The 19886-nt window shown below is 39.8% G+C and overlaps 1 protein-coding gene across 5 annotated transcripts in view; it reads right to left on the reverse strand.

Moving 5' to 3' along the window:
- The window catches only part of dnajc24 (DnaJ (Hsp40) homolog, subfamily C, member 24), a 101594-nt gene that overhangs the window by 47212 nt on the left and 34496 nt on the right, over positions 1–19886 (reverse strand). For all 5 annotated transcript variants that reach the window (XM_087996369.1, XM_087996367.1, XM_087996368.1 and 2 more), the window contains exon 4: positions 3492–3630. In XM_087996369.1, the coding sequence (XP_087852495.1) occupies positions 3492–3630 (139 nt within the window). The remainder of the gene's footprint in view (positions 1–3491; positions 3631–19886) is intronic.

Genomic DNA, 19886 nt, shown 5'->3' on the forward strand with positions numbered 1-19886 from the left:
GACCCCAGGGAAAAGGCTTTGCCTATTTATCCTATCCATGCCCCTCATAATTTTGTAAACCTCCAAAAGGTCACCCCTCAGCCTCCGACACTCCAGGGAAAACAGCCCCAGCTTGTTCATCCTCTCCCTGTAGCTCTGATCCTCCAACCCTGGCAACATCCTTGTAAATCTTCTCTGAACGCTTTCAAGTTTCATAACATCTTTCCGATAGGAAGGAGACCAGAACTGCACACAATATTCCAACAGTGGCCTAACAAATGTCCTGTACAGCCGCAACATGACCTCCCAACTCCTGTACTCAATACTCGTTTGAAAAGTAAAAAGTATTAAAATACATTCTCTCAAACTGGAACTCAGTTTTTTTATTTAAAATTTGCTGAAATGGTCATAAAATAAGAAATGGATATGTCATCGTTAGTAATCCCAACACACATTTGTATTCAATAAATTAACAATGTGAAAATTACTGACTAGTACATAGTACATCCCATCAGATATTCTTCGAAAGATTCTTACCATCTGTTGAAAATCACACAACACCAGGTTATACTGATTTGTAACTTTGTACACCCCAGTCCAATACCGGCATCTCCAAATCATACCATCTGTTGGACATAGTCTATAAATTGTCTGCAAAGTACAAATCACAATGGCCATGGAGAAGATCTTTCTCCAGTGCTAGTTGTTCCATCCCAATTTATATTATGACCTGAATGAATTAACAATAGAGAATAGCTTCAAAGGAGCTCAGAAACAGTACATTGTTTGCACATGCAGATAATTTGGATGACACTCCCAATTTTCAATCAACAGCAGATGGTGGGCAAGAATCAAATGGCAGTCATCAGTTTAAGTGTCAAAATAAGCAAGAGTAGACAATATTTTTGACTAGTCCTTCTTAAAGGACAGTAAACAACAGAACTATTTCAGAACATTGTGCTACCAGCTTCACATATTCTTCCCCAACAAAAAATAAAAGCAAGGCAAGTTCAATTGCTTTTTCTGCTAAGATATAGCTAAGATGCAGAAACACTTACCACTTTTTTTTGAAAGACTGCAAATTGATTTTAATCAATGAAGCCAGCAACATTCCAACCTTTTTTTGTCATTTTAATTATAATGTTAATGGAAAACAGACATGTTCTTATTTCAGAAGTGCAGAGAGCAATTTCTGACACTGTTCCTGCCAGACTATTAACAGGCCACAGTAATATCACACGTACCTTCAACTTCCCAGACACTGTGACAATCAAGTGGTTAAACAGTTACAACTGTCAAATATTCTGGTCAGATACATGGATATGTTCCTACTCATCTTTACTCCAAAGCACTTCAACTTCTATGTCTTAAAATACAGTCTTTCATTAGACTATTGCATAAAGTTGTGATGGATATGACTTCTCAAAATCAATGGATGTACATGAACTATAGCTCGTTTATATACAGGCATGTTTAATGTACAATTCCTTGAAACAATGTAAACTAGCATAAGGAATACACTAAACTAGCATAAGGATTACACATAATAGTTTTCAAAAAGTTATACTTTTTAAAACAAAATCACAAAATGGAAACAAGCTATCAAAACAGATTGAAGGCTATGTGAGTTACTTCTGATAAACTCAACTGTTTATACTATCACCAGTAGCACAGAGCCTCTAAAGTTCAAGTATCAATTATTTTTATTCTATCAGGCATATCAAAGGCCACATCATTAATGGTAAAGGTGGATTTGGTAACATTAGTACCAGTAATTTCGAGACGAGAAGGCCAGTTCATAGATGCCAGTTTGCCATATTTAATTTCTTAGAATTTTAGAGTCCCTACAGTTGGAAACAGGCCATTCAGCCCAACAAGTCCAGACTGACCCTTCGAAGAATATCCTACTCAAACCCAATCCCAATTACTCTACATTTACTCCTGATTAATGCACTTAGCCTACACATCCCTGAACACAATGGGCAATTTAGCACAGCCAATTCACCTAACCTGCACATCTTTAGACTGAGAGAAAACTGGAGCACCCAGAGGAAACCCACACAGAACGGGGAGAACGTGCAAATTCCACACAGTCACCAGAGGCTGGAATCGAACCCGGGTCTCTGGCACTGTGAGGCAGCAGTGCCAACCACATTGTATATTTACAAGTGTGATTTAGTAATAGAATTGAATGGATGTATCAGAGTAACCTTCCTCTAACTTGGGAAATTCTCAACTTGATCAAGCAAATGTCAAAAGAATATTGTCTTATTTGATGTAATCCAACCTTTGGGATGGGAAAGTAGCAAATAGAATACTAGTAATAACACAAGTACATTAATAATGCAAAATTTCAACAGGAAAAGCAATTCAATATTCTGGTACTTGTAAACATGTTTTAAAAACAGATTATTAATATAATAACTGACTTTTAAATATAGCAGAGATCACAAAAAAAAGTAAAATGTGTGGTGATCATAACACTGGAGTCAAGACTGGTTACAAAACAATATCCTCGAAATAATTAAAATAACATATTGAAATCAGGTGCAACAGTAGACTAGAACTGAGTTTCCTTTCGGATGTGCAGGGGTTGGGGGGCATGCCTAAGCAAACAAAATCTAACTGGTAACATAACAGTACAGGCCTAAAAATCATTGCAATAGAGAAAGATTTCTTACAATGCTTTCACAGAATTAGAATCACTAACTGGATGCAGATGTGGCGTATCTTCATCAGACACATTGTAAAGTGGTGGTGCCTACACATCAATTTTGGTCAAGAGTATATTGCAGTGAATGACTGTTTTTTCCACAAGCAGTACACAACTATTGACTTTTTCTCTTCCCCTCCCCCATTAGCTGTGTAGAATAGATTTACATTTGTTGAAGCTATAATGGAAGTCTGAGGGTACCCTGTCCTGGGGCCAGAAAAGAAGACAAGCTATCACATCATGTAATGGCAGTCCATCTGTGACAGACCTGACCTACATTTTTCTTCCTATTGCTCACAACTGTCTGCCTGTGCTTTAAGATGTTGTATTATAAGTAGAAAGGAAGCGCATATCAGGTATGACTAGTTAATGCCTTTAGTGTATCTAGATTTAATCTTCCTCATAGCCATTGAGTACTAATCTTCCAGCAAATAACATGAACAATTAAGGAGTCATTTTGTCATTTCATCTAAAATTCTCAATACAATAGTATCATTCAAAACTATTATCCATAGATCATGTTGAATTCCACTTCATTAACAAAGATGTCCAAAAAATGCAGCAAGGGTTTAGGCATTTACAAATCAGATTATACACTGAATTTATAGTTAGCAAAGAGAGAATTCACATTTAAAAAATGCATAAAGTAGATTTAGTAAAAGTATGCATAAAGAAGATTGCTCTTATCATGGCTAGATATAAATAATTTGAGTCGATAAAATCCATAAAAAAGCTTCTTTTAATTTAAGTGATACTGAATTGGTGACTTAGAAAGTTGCCTTCACAAAGCAGAACCTACCACGACGCTGCAGGTCATACTCTTTCTTTGTTTCTTCATTCCCTAGTATTTTCCACGCCTGATCAACTTCGATGAACCTCTGTACGCACTCCTCAAGTTCTCCCACTGGCACATCTGCATTCTGTTTGTCTGGGTGATACTGCTAATCAGAAAGTGGATGGGATAGGGGGTAGGGGATGAGGGAAGAAGGTCGGAAAGTAAAAAGTTGGGTGAAAAATATTAATACGTAGCTCAGAATTTGTATTTGGAAGGGCAGTGGAGAGTTAGGCGATCAGTATTACAAGTTAAGACTGTTGGGCCCCAGAGACTGCAGTCAGGTTAATTAAACTACAGGAGTCACAGACATCGATGTCACAACCTGCTCAGATAGCATTTTATGGATAATTTGCTGTTGGCATTATGGACAATTTGCCAGGAGATGTTGTGAACAGGACGAAGCAGCAGCAAAAAGGGGGCAGGAGATGTGCAAACAAGAAAAATAACAGACAAATCAAACGTGCAACTATTGAAAATGCATGAAATTAAGAAAACAGTTTTTTTTTAAATTGAGCAAATATTAGTGAATCCAATTAATAATTATCATCAACTAAGTTCATTTGTTCAGCAGTTATACCAACATAGGAATGCATTTTGTTTATCTAACGGAGAAAATTAATTACAAATGCAGAGAATGGTTATAAATAAATCCTACTCCTATTATATTGAACTGAAAATCCAACACAGGGAGATGCTTGAACTGTCAGTTTACGATTAATTTCGTTGCAATAAATAAGGAGTACAACCTATTTTGTCTTTGACCGTATTAATGTCACATCTTATAGCTCCTGATGGGGTCTGACATTAGCAGGGTGAAACCATATGAAAAATCTATCTTGCCACTGCAATGATAAAACCTTCCACATACTGTATTACATTTGAGAGAACACCACTAATTAAAACAGAGTGTGGTCTCCTTATCTACATCCCACTAAATTAATTACCAGCTGTACTTTATGCACTTTAAAATGTAGTATTGGACAACGTAAATGGTGCTTGACTTTCTCTTCTCTGAGGAGCATTGCAGTCCTTTCAAACATAATAATAAGAAAGCCTTAATACAAACAGGTTGCTGTCTGGGAGCACCTCTCACTTGACATTTAACTCATTGTTCTTTGTCCTCTTTTATTGTGGAAGTACCTATGTAGCATTTAATTAAAACAAGAGCACATCTGCTCGTAAACGTTTAAGCTTCCGTAATCCACTAAACACATCTTTTGTGATCAAGGTAAAAGATTCAATTTACTGAAAGGTATTGAGTACTGTACGAGAGACTGAATAGACTGCTTCATATAAGCAGGATTATATCGATTGAGAAAAACTGCAGACTGAGTTACATAACACAAAATGCAAGTGTCAGGACTTTTAAAAACAGTATTACCTTTGAACTCGGCAAACCCAGTTGAGTTCTTACTATATGATTACATTTCTTTTTCTATGCAATTTTACTATCTAAGCTGTCAGAATGGTAACTGCCTTATCACAGCATCTACACATTACAATAATGAAAAGCTTTAATCACATTTTGCCCAATTTTTAGAAACCTTAGATGAGCAATGGGAGTTTCATCTGCCAGCCCTAATTAGCACTTGATTTAGTTTTCATATGTTACATTAAAAGGAAACCCCAAAACTATTTAATGGTATCACTTAACTCTACAGTGACAGAATTTGGTTTGAAAATTATGGAGCTTTCTTGAACACAGCAATGCATGCTTGCAGGGGTTTGTGGTCAAAGGTACACTATCATTTTGTGCTGAAAATCAGTTTGAATGTCTGATCTCACCATCAAAACCGCCAAAGCACTATTTTACTTTGTAATGTGGGTGTACATCCTGCCTCTTTCAATTGCAAGCAATAACGAATTGTTTCAAAACAGGGGAAAAAGCCTGCTAATCGAAAGTAACAATATAACGTTAAAACAATGCATGCTACCTACATTTGCGGAATGGTCATATTCGTAACCTTAATGGACTTAGTTGGCCCACTTGTCAAAAAAACATTTTCCAAGACTTAAGGGCTAACCAATCCCCAACAGCACAAGGAAGTTGAATACAAACACAGTTCTCAAATTGTATAACTAAAAACTGTTTTTTCAGTGCACCATTCGAAGGAAGCAGCTCCAGCTTATGGCAGCCAGATTGATAGGGGAAGGGGACAGAGACACTCAGAAAAGGCAAAATACAGCTGATACTGCAAATCTAAAATCAGAACTAAGAGTGCTCCAAAAACTCAGAAGGCCAGGTAGTATCTTTGGAGAAAAACACATTTAATGTTTCAGGTCAAGTGAATTGAATTCTGATGAAAGGTCATTCGTCTTAAAATGTCAATTTGGTTTCTCACCAAAAAAAGGTGCTGCATGAACTGCTGAATTCTTCCAGCAGTTTATTTTTATCTTAAAAAAAGAGGCAAAGTACAATTCAGATTAGAAAATAAATTTACTATGTTCTTAGCTTGCCATTAAGTGTCACACAGAAACAAACCTAAAAGGGAAAATTTTAATTCCTCAAAAAAGTATAATCATATTTTTGTTAAATAGGGGCATCACAAAGAACAAAAATGTGGAAAAGTGGAGTCCAGGTGAATGTCTTTTATGCCTGGATGATGAACAGGAATTTAGGCCAGCTTTTTTGTGGATAACCAGTTTCCTGATTTTGCATCTATTGGCTCATCTCTGTTTTTAATATTAGACTCTAGTTCTGAATTCCTCTCTACCTGCTTTATTTAAATTGTTTAATCACTTTAAGCACCTTAATCTTGTTGACACAAGAAAATACAAATCAAGCTTATGCAATCATCTGTTATAATTTTACTCCCAAACTTACAATATAATAAAATTATAACCAAATGGCAGCCATCAAGACCTCATTCACATCATAAAACTACACCCTTTCCCTGAACCGAGGTCACATTTATCCAGTCTGTATACCCATACGATGTGCATCTGCTGCTCTCCAGGCACCCAACGACCTGGTCCTTTAATGTGGCTGCATTTTTGGACACCATAATGTAAATGGTGATCTTAACAATCCAAACCGTTTCATCACAACATCCCTCCACAAGTCACACAGATATGTCAAGTCTCCATAATAACCACTGCATTCACTAGTTCAGCATCAGTGTACCAGAAGTACTCCCTGCTGATTGTGAATCGCATGATGCGATTTACTATCCTTGCAATTCATGAGCTCAGCAGTGCCCCAAATTACTGCAATTTATTTTTCATAAAACCATCAAGTCCTGTCGCATGTCCTCTGTATAGGATAGTCCTCTTAAGGATACAACATTCATGGCACTGAACTAAATGCCTATGATTATACTGCATGATTTATGTGACATTAGTCATGGTGGTGTTATGAAATAATTAGTTACATATAGTGCATCACACCTGGCTACAACTAATGAACAAATTGGAGAACTTTTGAGAAAATATTGTTTGAAGAAGATAAAAATCATAAGCCTAGAATTTTACTAGACACAAAATGCATTTTGGTCCAATATGCCTTGGTTTTTGATTTGTTACAAGCTATTTATATCTCATACATGTTTAACTCTTTTCTCTGCAATTAGTTAGTTAATTTTGAACTCTATTTTAGTCATGGTTAATGGCAAAGAATTCTACATTCTAATCACTGCTGATTTTATGCTCCCAACATCTCTTACTTCTTTGTGTTTTTTTTAAAACAGTCTTAGGAACTAGTAAAAACAATTCAATGTGCATTTTATAATCTCAAGACTTCTATCAAGCCATGTTTTAAAGTAGTTCAAGTAAAAGCGCCCTCTTAATTGCAAACTTGCATTCTTGGTTTATACGAGGTGAACTTGTGTTGAAGCTCTTCTTTCATCCGTTATTTCTTTCTACTAACAGTCCATCCATTCTGAAACATCCTTTCCATTACTTATCTTGGATAGCATCCTGCTACTGCTTTAAATCTGGAAGGCTTCTGATTGGTCCTTCAGTTTTGAGACTAGCTCACCACTCTTAATTAGAACATGCCTTCTAACCCCATGGTGTGGGCTTTTGACTTGCAGCAAAGTTTATAGCCACAAAAAACTTTTCAAATGAAACAATGGTTATCCCATTTTACCTCCAGCTACAGAGGCGGGATATTTTAATCTAGTTACATTGTTTATTGTGAAAAACCCACATACTTAATTCTGAATTTCCACTCAATGAAACAGCTAAAGAATAACATGCACGAATTCATAACATATAAAACTGGGTACGTTTTTTCTAATTCTTTCATGATGTGGGTTTCACTGGCTTGGTCATCAATTACTGTCCATCTCTCGCTGCCCTAGAGGTCAGTTAAAAGTCAACTACGGTAGATCTGGAGTCACATGTAGGCCAAACCAGGTAAGGACAGCAAGTTTCCTTCCCTACAGAAAATCGTGAGTCAGATGAGTTGTTACAACAAATAACTGAATTACGTGGTTACCATTACGCTAGCTTTTTGCTCCGGGATTTTTACAGAATTCAAATTTCACCAGTTTCCATTGGGATATCGAAAGCCAAGTCCCCGAAATACTGGACTGGCATTCTAGATTACTAGTCCACTGACACTGACTATACGCCACCACCTGCCCCAACATGCATGGTTACACAGAAATGGGAGTAGCCATTTAGTCCTCAAGTGCCTTTTCTGCCACTCAATAGATCATGATTGTTTGGTGACCTAAATCCATTCACCTGCATTTGCCCCACAGTCCTTAACACATTTGACGAACAAAAATCTATCAATCTCAGATTTTAAATAAACAATTCAACCAGCATTAACTGCCATTTTTGGAAGAGAAATCCAAATTTCTGCCACACTTTGCATGTAGGAGAATTTCTAACTTCACTCCTGAAAATGTCTGGTTCCAATTTTAAGGTTATGTACCCTTGAACTGGACTCCCAACTATCAGCAAATGGATAAGTAAAGATCGCAGATTTTCCGATTAAAAAAAAAAGTAACTTTTACATTGTATATGAGCTATTTTAGTACAGTCAACTCCAAATTGCTGGGTATTTTAATCAGATTTGCATGTGTCATGGAACCTCATGCAAGCTTTGGTGCAAATCTCTCATATCTGAAAACAGCTTCATCTTATTACAAGTGATGAGCCACTAGTGACAGCAAACTCATCATACACTACAACAAATTAAATACATAGTGTAAAAATATAACTTGTTTTTGTGAAATCTGAAGGTAAATTACTTGTATCAAAACAATCCTCCATATCTTGCATTGTGGACACCTTAGTTCATCTGGCCCCAATTAGGGACAAGGTCTTGTCAACACTTCTATACTTCCATTCATTAATTTATCATTCTGTCAAATTAGTAACACTGCAGTGGTGCCTCAGTATTCCCGAAGCAGTGTTACCTGTTGTCTGCTGAAAGCAAAAAAAAACAATTGTAAGGTCCCAAGGTACAGCACCTGTCCAAGATTAGACGTTTACAAGGTTTGATTACAAAAAAAAATTGAACTACTTTCTTCTACAATCAAGTGGGCATATATAATTCCTTGATCTGTTTACAAATGAGAAATTGCATTTATATAAAACCATCACACTGGACAACTGTGCAACCAAATAATTACTTTTATGATGCAACCACTGACATACATGTAATGGTAAGGTCCCAAATAGCAAATGAGTTAACTGGGCAGATAACCAAATTTTGGCAGTGTGGTTGAGAAAGGAATGTTGACCAAGAGATCAGATGTATCATGGTCTTCTTTCAATTGTACATTCCAAACCTCTGACCTCTGCCACTTAAAAAAATGTAGGGCAGCAAGTCCGTGGGTACACTATCACCTGCAAGCTCCTCTGCAAGCCACACAAAGAACAAAGAAAATTTACAGCCCAGGAACAGGCCGTTCAGCCCTCCAAGCCTGAGTCAATCCAAATCTACTGTCTAAACCGGTCACCCAATTGCTAAGCATCTGTATCCCTCTGCTCCCCACCTACTCATGCATCTGTCCAGATGCATCTTAAATGAGGATTCTGGATCAGTGGTCTGGAAGAGCACATCAATTCAGGCAGCATCCGAGGACAGGCAAAATCGACGTTTTGGGCAAAAGCCCTTCATCAGGAATAAAGGCAGAGAGACTGAAGCGTGGAGAGATAAGCTAGAGGAGGGTGGGGGTGGGGATAGAGTAGCATAGAGTACAATAGGTCAGTGGGGAAGGAGATGAAGGTGATAGGTCAGGGAGGAGAGGGGGGAGTGGATAGGTGGAAAAGGAGCTAGGCAGGTCGGACAAGTCCGGACACGTCAGGGGATCGTGTTGCTGGAGGTTAGAAACTAGGATGAGGTGGGGGAAGGGGAAATGAGGAAACTGTTGAAATCCACATTGATGCCCTGGGGTTGAAGTGTTCCGAGGCGGGAGATGAGGCGTTCTTCCTCCATGCGTCTGGTGGTGAGGGAGCGGCGATGGAGGAGGCCCAGCACCTCCATGTCCTCCGCAGAGTGGGAGGGGGAGTTGAAATGTTGAGCCACGGGGCGATTTGGTTGATTGGTGCGGGTGTCTCGGAGATGTTCCCTAAAGCGCTCTGCTAGGAGGCGCCCAGTCTCCCCAATGTAGAGGAGACCGCATCGGGAGCAACGGATACAATAAATGATATTAGTGGATGTGCAGGTAAAACTTTGATGGATGTGGAAGGCTCCTTTAGGGCCTTGGATGGAGGTGAGGGAGGAGGTGTGGGCACAGGTTTACAGTTCCTGCGGTGGCTGGGGAAAGTGCCAGGATGGGAGGGTGGGTCGTAGGGGGGCGTGGACCTGACCAGGTAGTCACGGAGGGAACGGTCTTTGCGGAAGGCGGAGAGGGGTGGGGAAGGAAATATATCCCTGGTGGTGGGGTCTGTTTGGAGGTGGCGGAAATGTCGGCGGATGATTTGGTTTATGCGAAGGTTGGTAGGGTGGAAGGTGAGCACCAGGGGCGTTCTGTCCTTGTTGCGGTTGGAGGGGTTGGGTCTGAGGGCGGAGGTGCGGGATGTGGACGAGATGCGTTGGAGGGCATCTTTAACCACGTGGGAAGGGAAATTGCGGTCTCTAAAGAAGGAGGCCATCTGGTGTGTTCTATGGTGGAACTGCTCCTCCTGGGAGCAGATACGGCGGAGGCGGAGGAATTGGGAATACGGGATGGCATTTTTGCAAGAGGTAGGGTGGGAAGAGATGTAATCCAGGTAGCTGTGGGAGTCGGTGGGTTTGTAGAAAATGTCAGTGTCAAGTCGGTCGTCACTGATGGAGATGGAGAGGTCCAGGAAGGGGAGGGAGGTGTCAGAGATGGTCCAGGTAAATTTAAGGTCAGGGTGGAATGTGTTGGTGAAGTTGATGAATTGCTCAACCTCCTCGCGGGAGCACGAGGTGGCGCCAATGCAGTCATCAATGTAGCATCTTAAATGAATCTACCGTGTCTGCCTCTACCACCTCTGCTGGCAATGTGTTCCACACACCCACCACCCTCCGTGTAAAGTACTTGCTGCATGTATCCCCCTTAAACTTTTCACCTCTCACATTGAAAGCATGACCTCTCGTTATTGAATCCTTCACCCTGGGAAAAGCTTATCTCTATCTACCCTGTCTATACCATTCATGATTTTGTAAACCTCAATCAGGTCCCCCCCTCAGTCTCCTTGTTTCAAATTAAAACAAACCTAACCTACTCAACCTCTCTTCATAGCTAGCAACTTCCATATCAGGCAACATCCTCATAAACCATCTCTGCACCCTCTCCAAAGTGTCCACATCCTTATGGTAATGTGGCGACCAGAACTGTACACAGTATTCTAAATGTGACCGAACCAATGTCTTGTACAATTTTAACATGACCTGCCAGCTCTTATACTCAGTACCCCATCTAATGAAGGCAAGCATACCATATGCCTTCTTGACCACTCTATCCACCTAAGCAGCAACCTTCAGGGTACAATGGACATGCACTCCCAGATCACTCTGCCCATCAACTTTTCCCAAGGCTCTTCCATTCTTTGTATAATTCACTCTTGAATTAGACTTCCCAAAATGCATCACCTCACATTTGTCTGGATTGAACTCCATCTGCCACATTCCACCCAACTCTCCAGTCTATCTATATTCTCCTGTATTCTTTGGCAGTCCCTTATGCTTTCTGCTACTCCACAAATCTTCGTGTCATCTGCAAACTTGCTGATCATACCAACAGTGCCCAATTCCAGATCATTTATATATATTACAAATAACAGTGGCCCCAGCACTGATCCCTGTGGAACACCACTAGTCACCTTTCTCCATTTCGAGAAACTCCCTTCAACTGCTACTCTGTCTCCTGTTGCTCAACCAGTTCTTTATCCACCTAGCTAGAACACCATGCACACCGTGTGACTTCACTTTCTCTATTAGTTTACCATGGGGAACCTTATCAAACGCCTTACTAAATTCCATGTATATGACATCAACAGCCCTTCCTTCATCTATCAACTTGGTCAATTCCTCAAAGAACTCTATTAAGTTGGTAAGGCACGATCTCCCCCGCACAAAACCATATTGCCTATCACTGATAAGCCCATTCTTTTCTAAATGTAAATAGATCCTATCCTGCAGTACCTTCTCCAGCAACTTTCCCATCACTGACGTCAGGTTCACACACTTGACTTGGAAACATATTACCATTCTTCTATCTTGGTTGGCCTTGTCTTATACTATCTGGAACTCCCTGCCTCATAGCATTGTTAGAGTGCCTTAACAATGCCAGCTGTTATGGTTCGAGATAGCAGCTCACAACCATTCGCTTATAGGCAATAAATGCCAGTCTTGCCATCAACACCCAGGTACCATGAATTTTAAAAAAAGTCAGCTACACTTCTGCATTTTAGATATTATCACTTACCATGACTACATATATGGGGCAGAAGGTGGCATGATGGCAATATCAGTGGACTGGTTATCCAGAGATCCAGGTTAGTACTCTGGACATATGCGTTCAGCATAGCAGCCATTGAAATGTGAATTCAATTAATAAATTTGGAATTCAAATCTACCTGTGATGATATAAAACTATCATTGATTCTGCTTTTAAAAAGTCACATAGCTCATTAATGCACTTTAAGGAAGGAATTTGACCATCGTTACCCATTCTGGCCTAAATGTGACTCCAGATCCACTCTTGACCATGCTCTTAAAGGCCTAGCAAGTCACTGTGCAAGGTGAATTAGGAATGGGCATGAAAGAAAATGTAAAAATCAGTTATTGAACTGCCTATCCATTAAGTGGCGTTCATTTGTTGGACACTCAGTTACATCAGTGAGAAGTTTAATACCAAGATGCATGAAACACTCATGCAGATCAAAATTCTAAATGTTATTTTCAAATGCTGTAATGTTAATTAGAAAATGCTGGACCCCAGTGATCCATTCACCAGACTATTTCTTCCAATGCTTCCAAAAATTATGTAACACAAAAGATGTCAACATACTTTTTTTGGAGGTGTCATCACATGGTTGACTCTCAACTATCCTTTGAAAATACCTAGTAAGCCACTCAATTATAAATGCACCAAGTGAAAACTTATCCATATGGATTTCTGCAACTCATGATGCATTCTAAGAGCACTTAAGAATGGGAAATAGATGATGACTTCGCAATCACTATTCACAACATAAGAGTTAATATTTTTATAAAGCATGGTTAATGAGAACATCTTGTTAAGGAATTATTTTACCCAAAACAAATCCCCAACTCGTAATAAACGTTAAAAATGCAGAACCTTTACAATAGTTTGAATGTACACAAACTATCCACTAGCATGCCAAAGCAGAAAGATCACAATTATTAGTCAGTGGGTTAACTATAGAAAAATCCAAGCATGGTGTCAAAAGCACAGACTCCTCACATTTAAATTGATTATTCATGTTACCGTGTTGGGAATTTCAATCATAATTTTCCAGTTGTATATGTGTGTCTATCACAAGCTTGGGTTTGCTAATTTCGCAGGTTTGAACAGAAGTGGAAACATACAGACTGTTAAAATTAACAGAAAAATATACATGAAAAAGTGTAAAATCTGGTCCTCTATTTTTCTCAATTGAAAAAGCTGTGTGTCACAAATAGGCAAGAACTTGAAGATATCATCTGGAGTCTCTAAATTCTGTCTACATAAAATGTATAGTAAATGCAAATTTTAGTTTTGACAAATTGCGTCTGTGCTAAATTTAAAAAGGAAGTCCTAGTTCTCCTTATTTCTCTTGAATGCTGGCATCAAAGCATAGCTTACAAAATACCTTCAGACAATTTTCTCAACCATCCAAACATGTGAAAAGTTTTAATAATTACAATTGGGTCCGTGCAATCTGCCATATAATGCCATGATGTAATTTCTATATGTCATCAGACCTCACTATCCATTACGAGTAATCGCCTTGTAAATAAACAGGGTGTAAAAACGTAGGTCAACTTAAGAGAACAAAAACTAAATGTCCATGTTAAAAGTCTGAAGCAGAAAGAACAGAAAATGATGGAAATGTTCAGCAGGTCTGGCAGAACATGTTACATGAAAAATAAAAGGTAACATTTCTATCATAACTCACTTTCATAGCCACATCTCTTTCCTCAGCAGCTGTCTCCCACTCAAGATGGACACCACATGGATTCCACTAAAATTTCACCTTTAACACCAATACAATTACAGAATATCTCATGGACATTCAGCAGTCCTGGAAACAGGCTTAATGTGATGGGTTATCATGTGCACAGATTTAAACTTTTCCTTTCACAGTAACAACAGAGAGTCATGTCAGAAAATTTCCTTTATAACTGATTTTCATTCTAAGGAGATGGGGATATGATAGCTTGACTTACTGAACAAACATAGATTGAAGAGTGTCATGGGAGGTGGTCAGCAATTGAGATGAGTTGATCAGAAAGCCCGTCTCAGTTGTCCCCATTTTTTGAAGGGTTTTTAAAAATTCATTCACAGGATGTGGGCATTGTACACTACGGCAGCATTTATCTCCAATCCCTAATTGCTTTGAGGATAGTTGGAAACACATTGTGTGGGTTTGAAGTCACACACAGGCCAAACCAGGTAAAGATGTTAATTTCCTTTCCTAAAGGACAAAAGTGAACCAGATGGGTTTTCCCCAACAATTAACAACCTCATACTCACTCTATGCCATCTCTTTAGTTCTGGACCTGGAACACAGCTAACGAGAGAAAAAAAATTATCCCAACTCTGGCTAACCAACAGAAAACAATCTTTTATCCAAGCTAATAAACTGTCCCTAACCCCATCTTAGCCTATGTGCAGCACCTATCAAATGCCTTCTGGAAGTCCAGACATACAACATCTACAGGATCTCCATTATCCATATTGCTTGCTACATAGAGTCATACAGCATGGAAACAGATCCAACCAGTCCATGCTGAACATAATCTCAAATTAAATTAATCCCACCTGCTGCTCCTGGCTCATATCCGTCCAAATCTTTCCCATTCATGTATCTATCCAAATGTCTTTTAAACACTGTAATTGTACAAGGATCCACCACTTTCTCAGGAAGCTCATTCCACACGCGAACCACCCTCTGCGTAAACAGTTTGCCTCTTATGTCTTTTTCAAATCTCTTTCCTCTCACTTTAAAAATGTGCCCCCTAGTCTTGAAATACCCCATCCTAATGAAAAGACAACTAGCATTATCTCAATCTATACTTTGCATTATTTCATAAACTTCTTTCAGATTGCCTCTCAACCTCCTACGCTCCAGTGAAGAAAGTCCCAGCTATCCAGCCTTTATCTTTATAACTCAAACTTTTATTTTCAAAGAACTCTAGTAAATTAGTCAAACATGATTTACCCTGCATTAAATCATGCTGACTCTGATGGGTTGCATGTTAACTTTCCAAATGTCCTGCTATTACTTCCTTAATAATGGTTTCCAATAATTTCCAAACTACACATATTAAACTAGCTGGCCTGTAGTTTCCTACTTTCTACCTCCCTCCTTTTATTGAGTAAGGGTGTCATATTAGTATTTTTCCAAGTATCTCCCACATCAAGAGAATTACAGATTATAAGCACTGAATCCACTTTCTCTCAGACCTTAGGATGTAGACTTGTCTGCCTTCTTCAATCCTAATAATTTGCTCTGTACTTTTTCCCTAGTGATGATGAATGTTTTAAGTTTCTTGCTTTCTTTGACCCAGAACTGCCTATTATTATTGGAATGATACTATTGTCCTCCACCATGAAAACTGAAGCAAAATATTGAGTTAGATTCTCTACCATTTCTATATACCCCACTATTAAATCCCCAGTCTCATCTTCCAAAGGACCAATACTCACTAAAGATGGAAGTTTTACAACATGATTTCTTAGAAATAAAGTAAAACAGTTTAATTTGTGCTGTATGCTACCTACTTTTTAAACTGAAAATCAAGTGTCTTTGCAGAAGCAACTAATCAAAGCTTTCAACATCAGAGATGGGGGGTCATTGTTTTAATTACTGAAAAACCTGAGTTTTAGGGAACATGAGGTCCTTTTGCTAATAACTGCCTCGCAATCCTCTCTGAAGTTTGAGTTCTATTCTACAATTCCAACAAGGAGCGTAAAGAAGACACCCCTGAAGCTACAAGTTTCCCTGAAATCTTACTTTCTTGAGAAGTTTGAGAACCTGAATTTCCAAATACTTGTGTTTATAGACATTTTAATGCTTCACTAACTGCACCCCAAATCTCCTTGAACCTCCACTGTCTTTTGGTTTACATAATTTAAAAAGTATCATGACATTGCTTTTTTTGGATGCAAAGTAGATAATTACATGTTTCCTGACAAGGAAATCATTTGTCATCAAACTGCCCAATCACATTCATACTGGCATTTGAGAAGGTAGTGGCAAGCTACCTTCTTGAATCACTGCAATCCATGTGGTATGAGTTCACCCAGTATCTCTCCTTGACATTGGTAAAGTTGGATATAAATCTATCCTGTCATTTAAGTTGTTTATGAATACAATGAATAGTTGAGGCGCCTTCGTGGATCCTATGGGTTACCATTGGTCACATTCTTCTAATTAGCTTACCCAACAACTAGAGGAAGAATCCCTCATCATCTGCCTTGGGACCCTTCAACCACATGGTATCAACATTAACTTCAACTGTTTCCTTATCTCCCCTCCCCCCACAACTTCCCAGATCCAACCCTCCAAGTTGGCACCACCCTCTTGACCTGTCCTATCTGTTCATCTTCATTCCCACCTATCCGTTCCACCCTCCCCTCAAACCCATCACGAGCACTCCCTACCTGCATCTACCTATCGCCTCCCAGCTACCTTACCCCCCCCCCCCCACCCACCATTTATCTCTCAGCCCCCTTTCGTCCCCCCACATTCCTGATGAAGGGCTAATGCCTGAAACATCGACTCTCCTGCTCCTCAGATGCTGCCTGATCTGCGGCGCCTATCAACCACCACACTTTTCAACTCTGATCTCCATCATCTGCGGTCCTCACTTCTCCAGTTAGATTACTTGCCCATTACATCTACCTCTCTGCTAAGGTTAATATTTGCCTTCAATTCCAACAATTAAAAAACATCATGAGAATCATACTGACCCTCGATAACCTGTCAACTTATGCAGAGATGAACCTTGTATGCTCAAGTCCAATTATGAATAAGTCACTCATCCTCTGAACAATCATAATCTTAATTGTGTCCACTATGATCTTTCTGACTATGGCCTCCTATAATGTACCAATGAAGCTTGATGGAACTACATTTCATAGAGTCACAGAGTTATACAGCATGGAAACAAACCTCAGTTCAACTCATTCACGTCGACCAGTTACCCTGAATTGATCTAGTCCCAACTGCCAGCATTTGGTCCATATCCTCTGAATCCTTCCTATTCATGTACCCAGCCAGATGCCTTTTAATAGTACCTGCATCCATCTCCTCCTCTGGCAGCTCATTCCATATAAGCACCACCTTCTTTGTGAAAAAGCTGTTCCTCACATCCCTTTTAAATCTTTTTCCTCTCAGTTTAAACCAAAAATTGGACTCCCCTCTCCTGGGAAAAAGATATTGGCTATTCACCCTATCTATGCCCCTCATGATTTTATAAACCTCGATAAAGTTACCCCTCAGCCTTCAATGATCCAGGGAAAAAAGCCCCAGCCTTTCCCCATAGCTCAAACCCTCCAATCCGGTTCTTATAAATCTTTCCTGCAACCTTTCAAGTTTAACAAAATCTTTCCTGCAGGAGACTGAGCAGAATAGAATGCATTATTCGAAAAGTGGTCTCAATGTCCTGTATAGCCACATGACATCCCAAATCCTATACTCAATATACTGATCAATGAAGGCAAGTGTGCCAAACGCCTTCTTCACCACAATCTTCCTGTGATTCTACTTTCAATGAACTATGCACCTGCATCCTGGATCTCTTTGTTCATCTTTGATAAGGCCTTCTAGACTCAACACAAAGTTGAATAATACCAAACAAAAACCTGTGCTCCTTTTGCTCTCGAGTCATACAACACAGGAAAAAAAGCTCTTCGATTCATCAATTGCACCAAAAACTACCTACTTAATTATTCAAATTCCATTTACCAGCACTTGGCCCATAACCTTGTATGTTTTGGCATCACAACTATACATCTGGGAGTGCTAGTACAGGATTCTCTAAAGGTTGACTTACAGGTCGAGTCAGTGGTTAAGAGAACTTTAGAGGATTACAGGCTTGCTAGAAAGGAGCTCAGAAATGGACTGAGGAGAGCCAGGAGGGGGCACAAAAAAGGCTTGGCAAGAAGGATTAGGGAGAACCCAAAGGCATTTTACTCATACGTGAGGAATAAAAGAATGATCAGGGAGAAGTTAGGGCCAATCAGGGATAGCGGAGGGAATTTGTGCGTGGAGTCTAAGCAGATAGGGGAAGCCCTAAATAAGTTTTTTGCTTCGGTTTTCACCAAGGAAAGGGAACTTGTTATAAATGAAAACTTAGAGAAGCTGGGATACAGTCTTGACCAGATCAAGATTGATGAAGTTGATGTGCTAGAAATTTTGGAAAACATTAAGATTGATAAGTCCCCACGGCCAGACCAGATTTATCCTAGGCTGCTCCAGGAAGCGAGAAAGGAGGTTGCTAAGCCGCTGGCGAGGATATCTGTCTCCTCACTCTCCACGGGAATCGTACCGGAGGATTGGAAGGAGGCGAATGTTGTTCCTCTTTTCAAGAGGGATAATAGGGAAATCCCTGGCAATTACAGACCAGTCAGTCTTACGTCTGTGGTCAGCAAAGTTTTGGAAAGAATTCTGAGGGATAGGATTCATGACTATTTGGCAAAGCATAGTGTGATTAAAGGCATCAGCATGGCTTTGAGAGGGGCAGGTCATGCCTCACAAATCTTATTGAGTTCTTTGAGGAAGTGTCGTCGACGATGGTAGAGCAGTGGATGTGGTGTATATGGATTTCCGCAAGGCATTTGATAGGGTTCCCCATGGTAGGCTCATTCATAAAGTCAGGAAATATGGGATACAAGGAGATTTGGCTATCTGGATTCAGAATTGGCTGGCTGACAGAAGGCAGAGCATGGTTGTAGATGGAAAATATTCTGCCTGGAGAACAGTGTTGAGTGGGATCCCGCAGGGCTCCGTACTTGGGCCTCTGCTCTTTGTAGTTTTTATAAATTACTTGGATGAGGAGGTTGAGGGGTGGGTTAGTATATTTGCAGATGACACAAAGGTTGGAGGTGTTGTCGATAGTACAGAGGGCTACTGCAGGCTGCAGTGCGACATAGACAGAATGCAGAGCTGGGCTGAGAAACGGCAGATGGAGTTCAACCTGGATAAATGCGAAGTGATGCATTTTGGAAGATCGAACTCGAATGCTGAATATAGGATTAAAGACAGGATTCTTGGCAGTGTGGAGGAACAAAGGGATCTGGGTGTGCAAGTACATAGATCCCTCAAAGTTGCCACCCAAGTGGATAGGGTTGTTGAGAAAGCATATGGTGTTTTGTCTTTCATCAACGGGGGACAGAGTTTAAGAGCCGTGAGGTTTTGCTGCAGCTCTACAAGTCCCTGGTGAGGCCACACTTGGAATATTGTGTCCAGTTCTGGTTGCCCTGCTATAGGAAAGATAGAGGCTTTGGAGCAGGTGCAAAGAAAGCTTACCAGGATGCTGCCTGGACTGGACAGCTTACCTTAAGAAGAAAGGTTGAACAGGCTCAGACTTTACTGTCTGGAGAGAAGGAGGAAGAGAGGAGACCTGATCGAGGTGTACAAAGTAATGAGAGGAATAGATAGAGTCAATAGCCAGAGACTTTTCCCCAGGGCAGGATTAACTGGTACAAGAAGTCATAGTTTGAAGATATTAGGAGGAAGGTATTAAGGAGACGTCAGAGG

The sequence above is a fragment of the Chiloscyllium plagiosum genome, unplaced genomic scaffold (genome assembly GCF_037043375.1).
Source record: "Chiloscyllium plagiosum isolate Xiang-an unplaced genomic scaffold, Cpla_swu_hap1 HiC_scaffold_18, whole genome shotgun sequence".
Lineage (NCBI taxonomy): Eukaryota > Metazoa > Chordata > Chondrichthyes > Orectolobiformes > Hemiscylliidae > Chiloscyllium > Chiloscyllium plagiosum.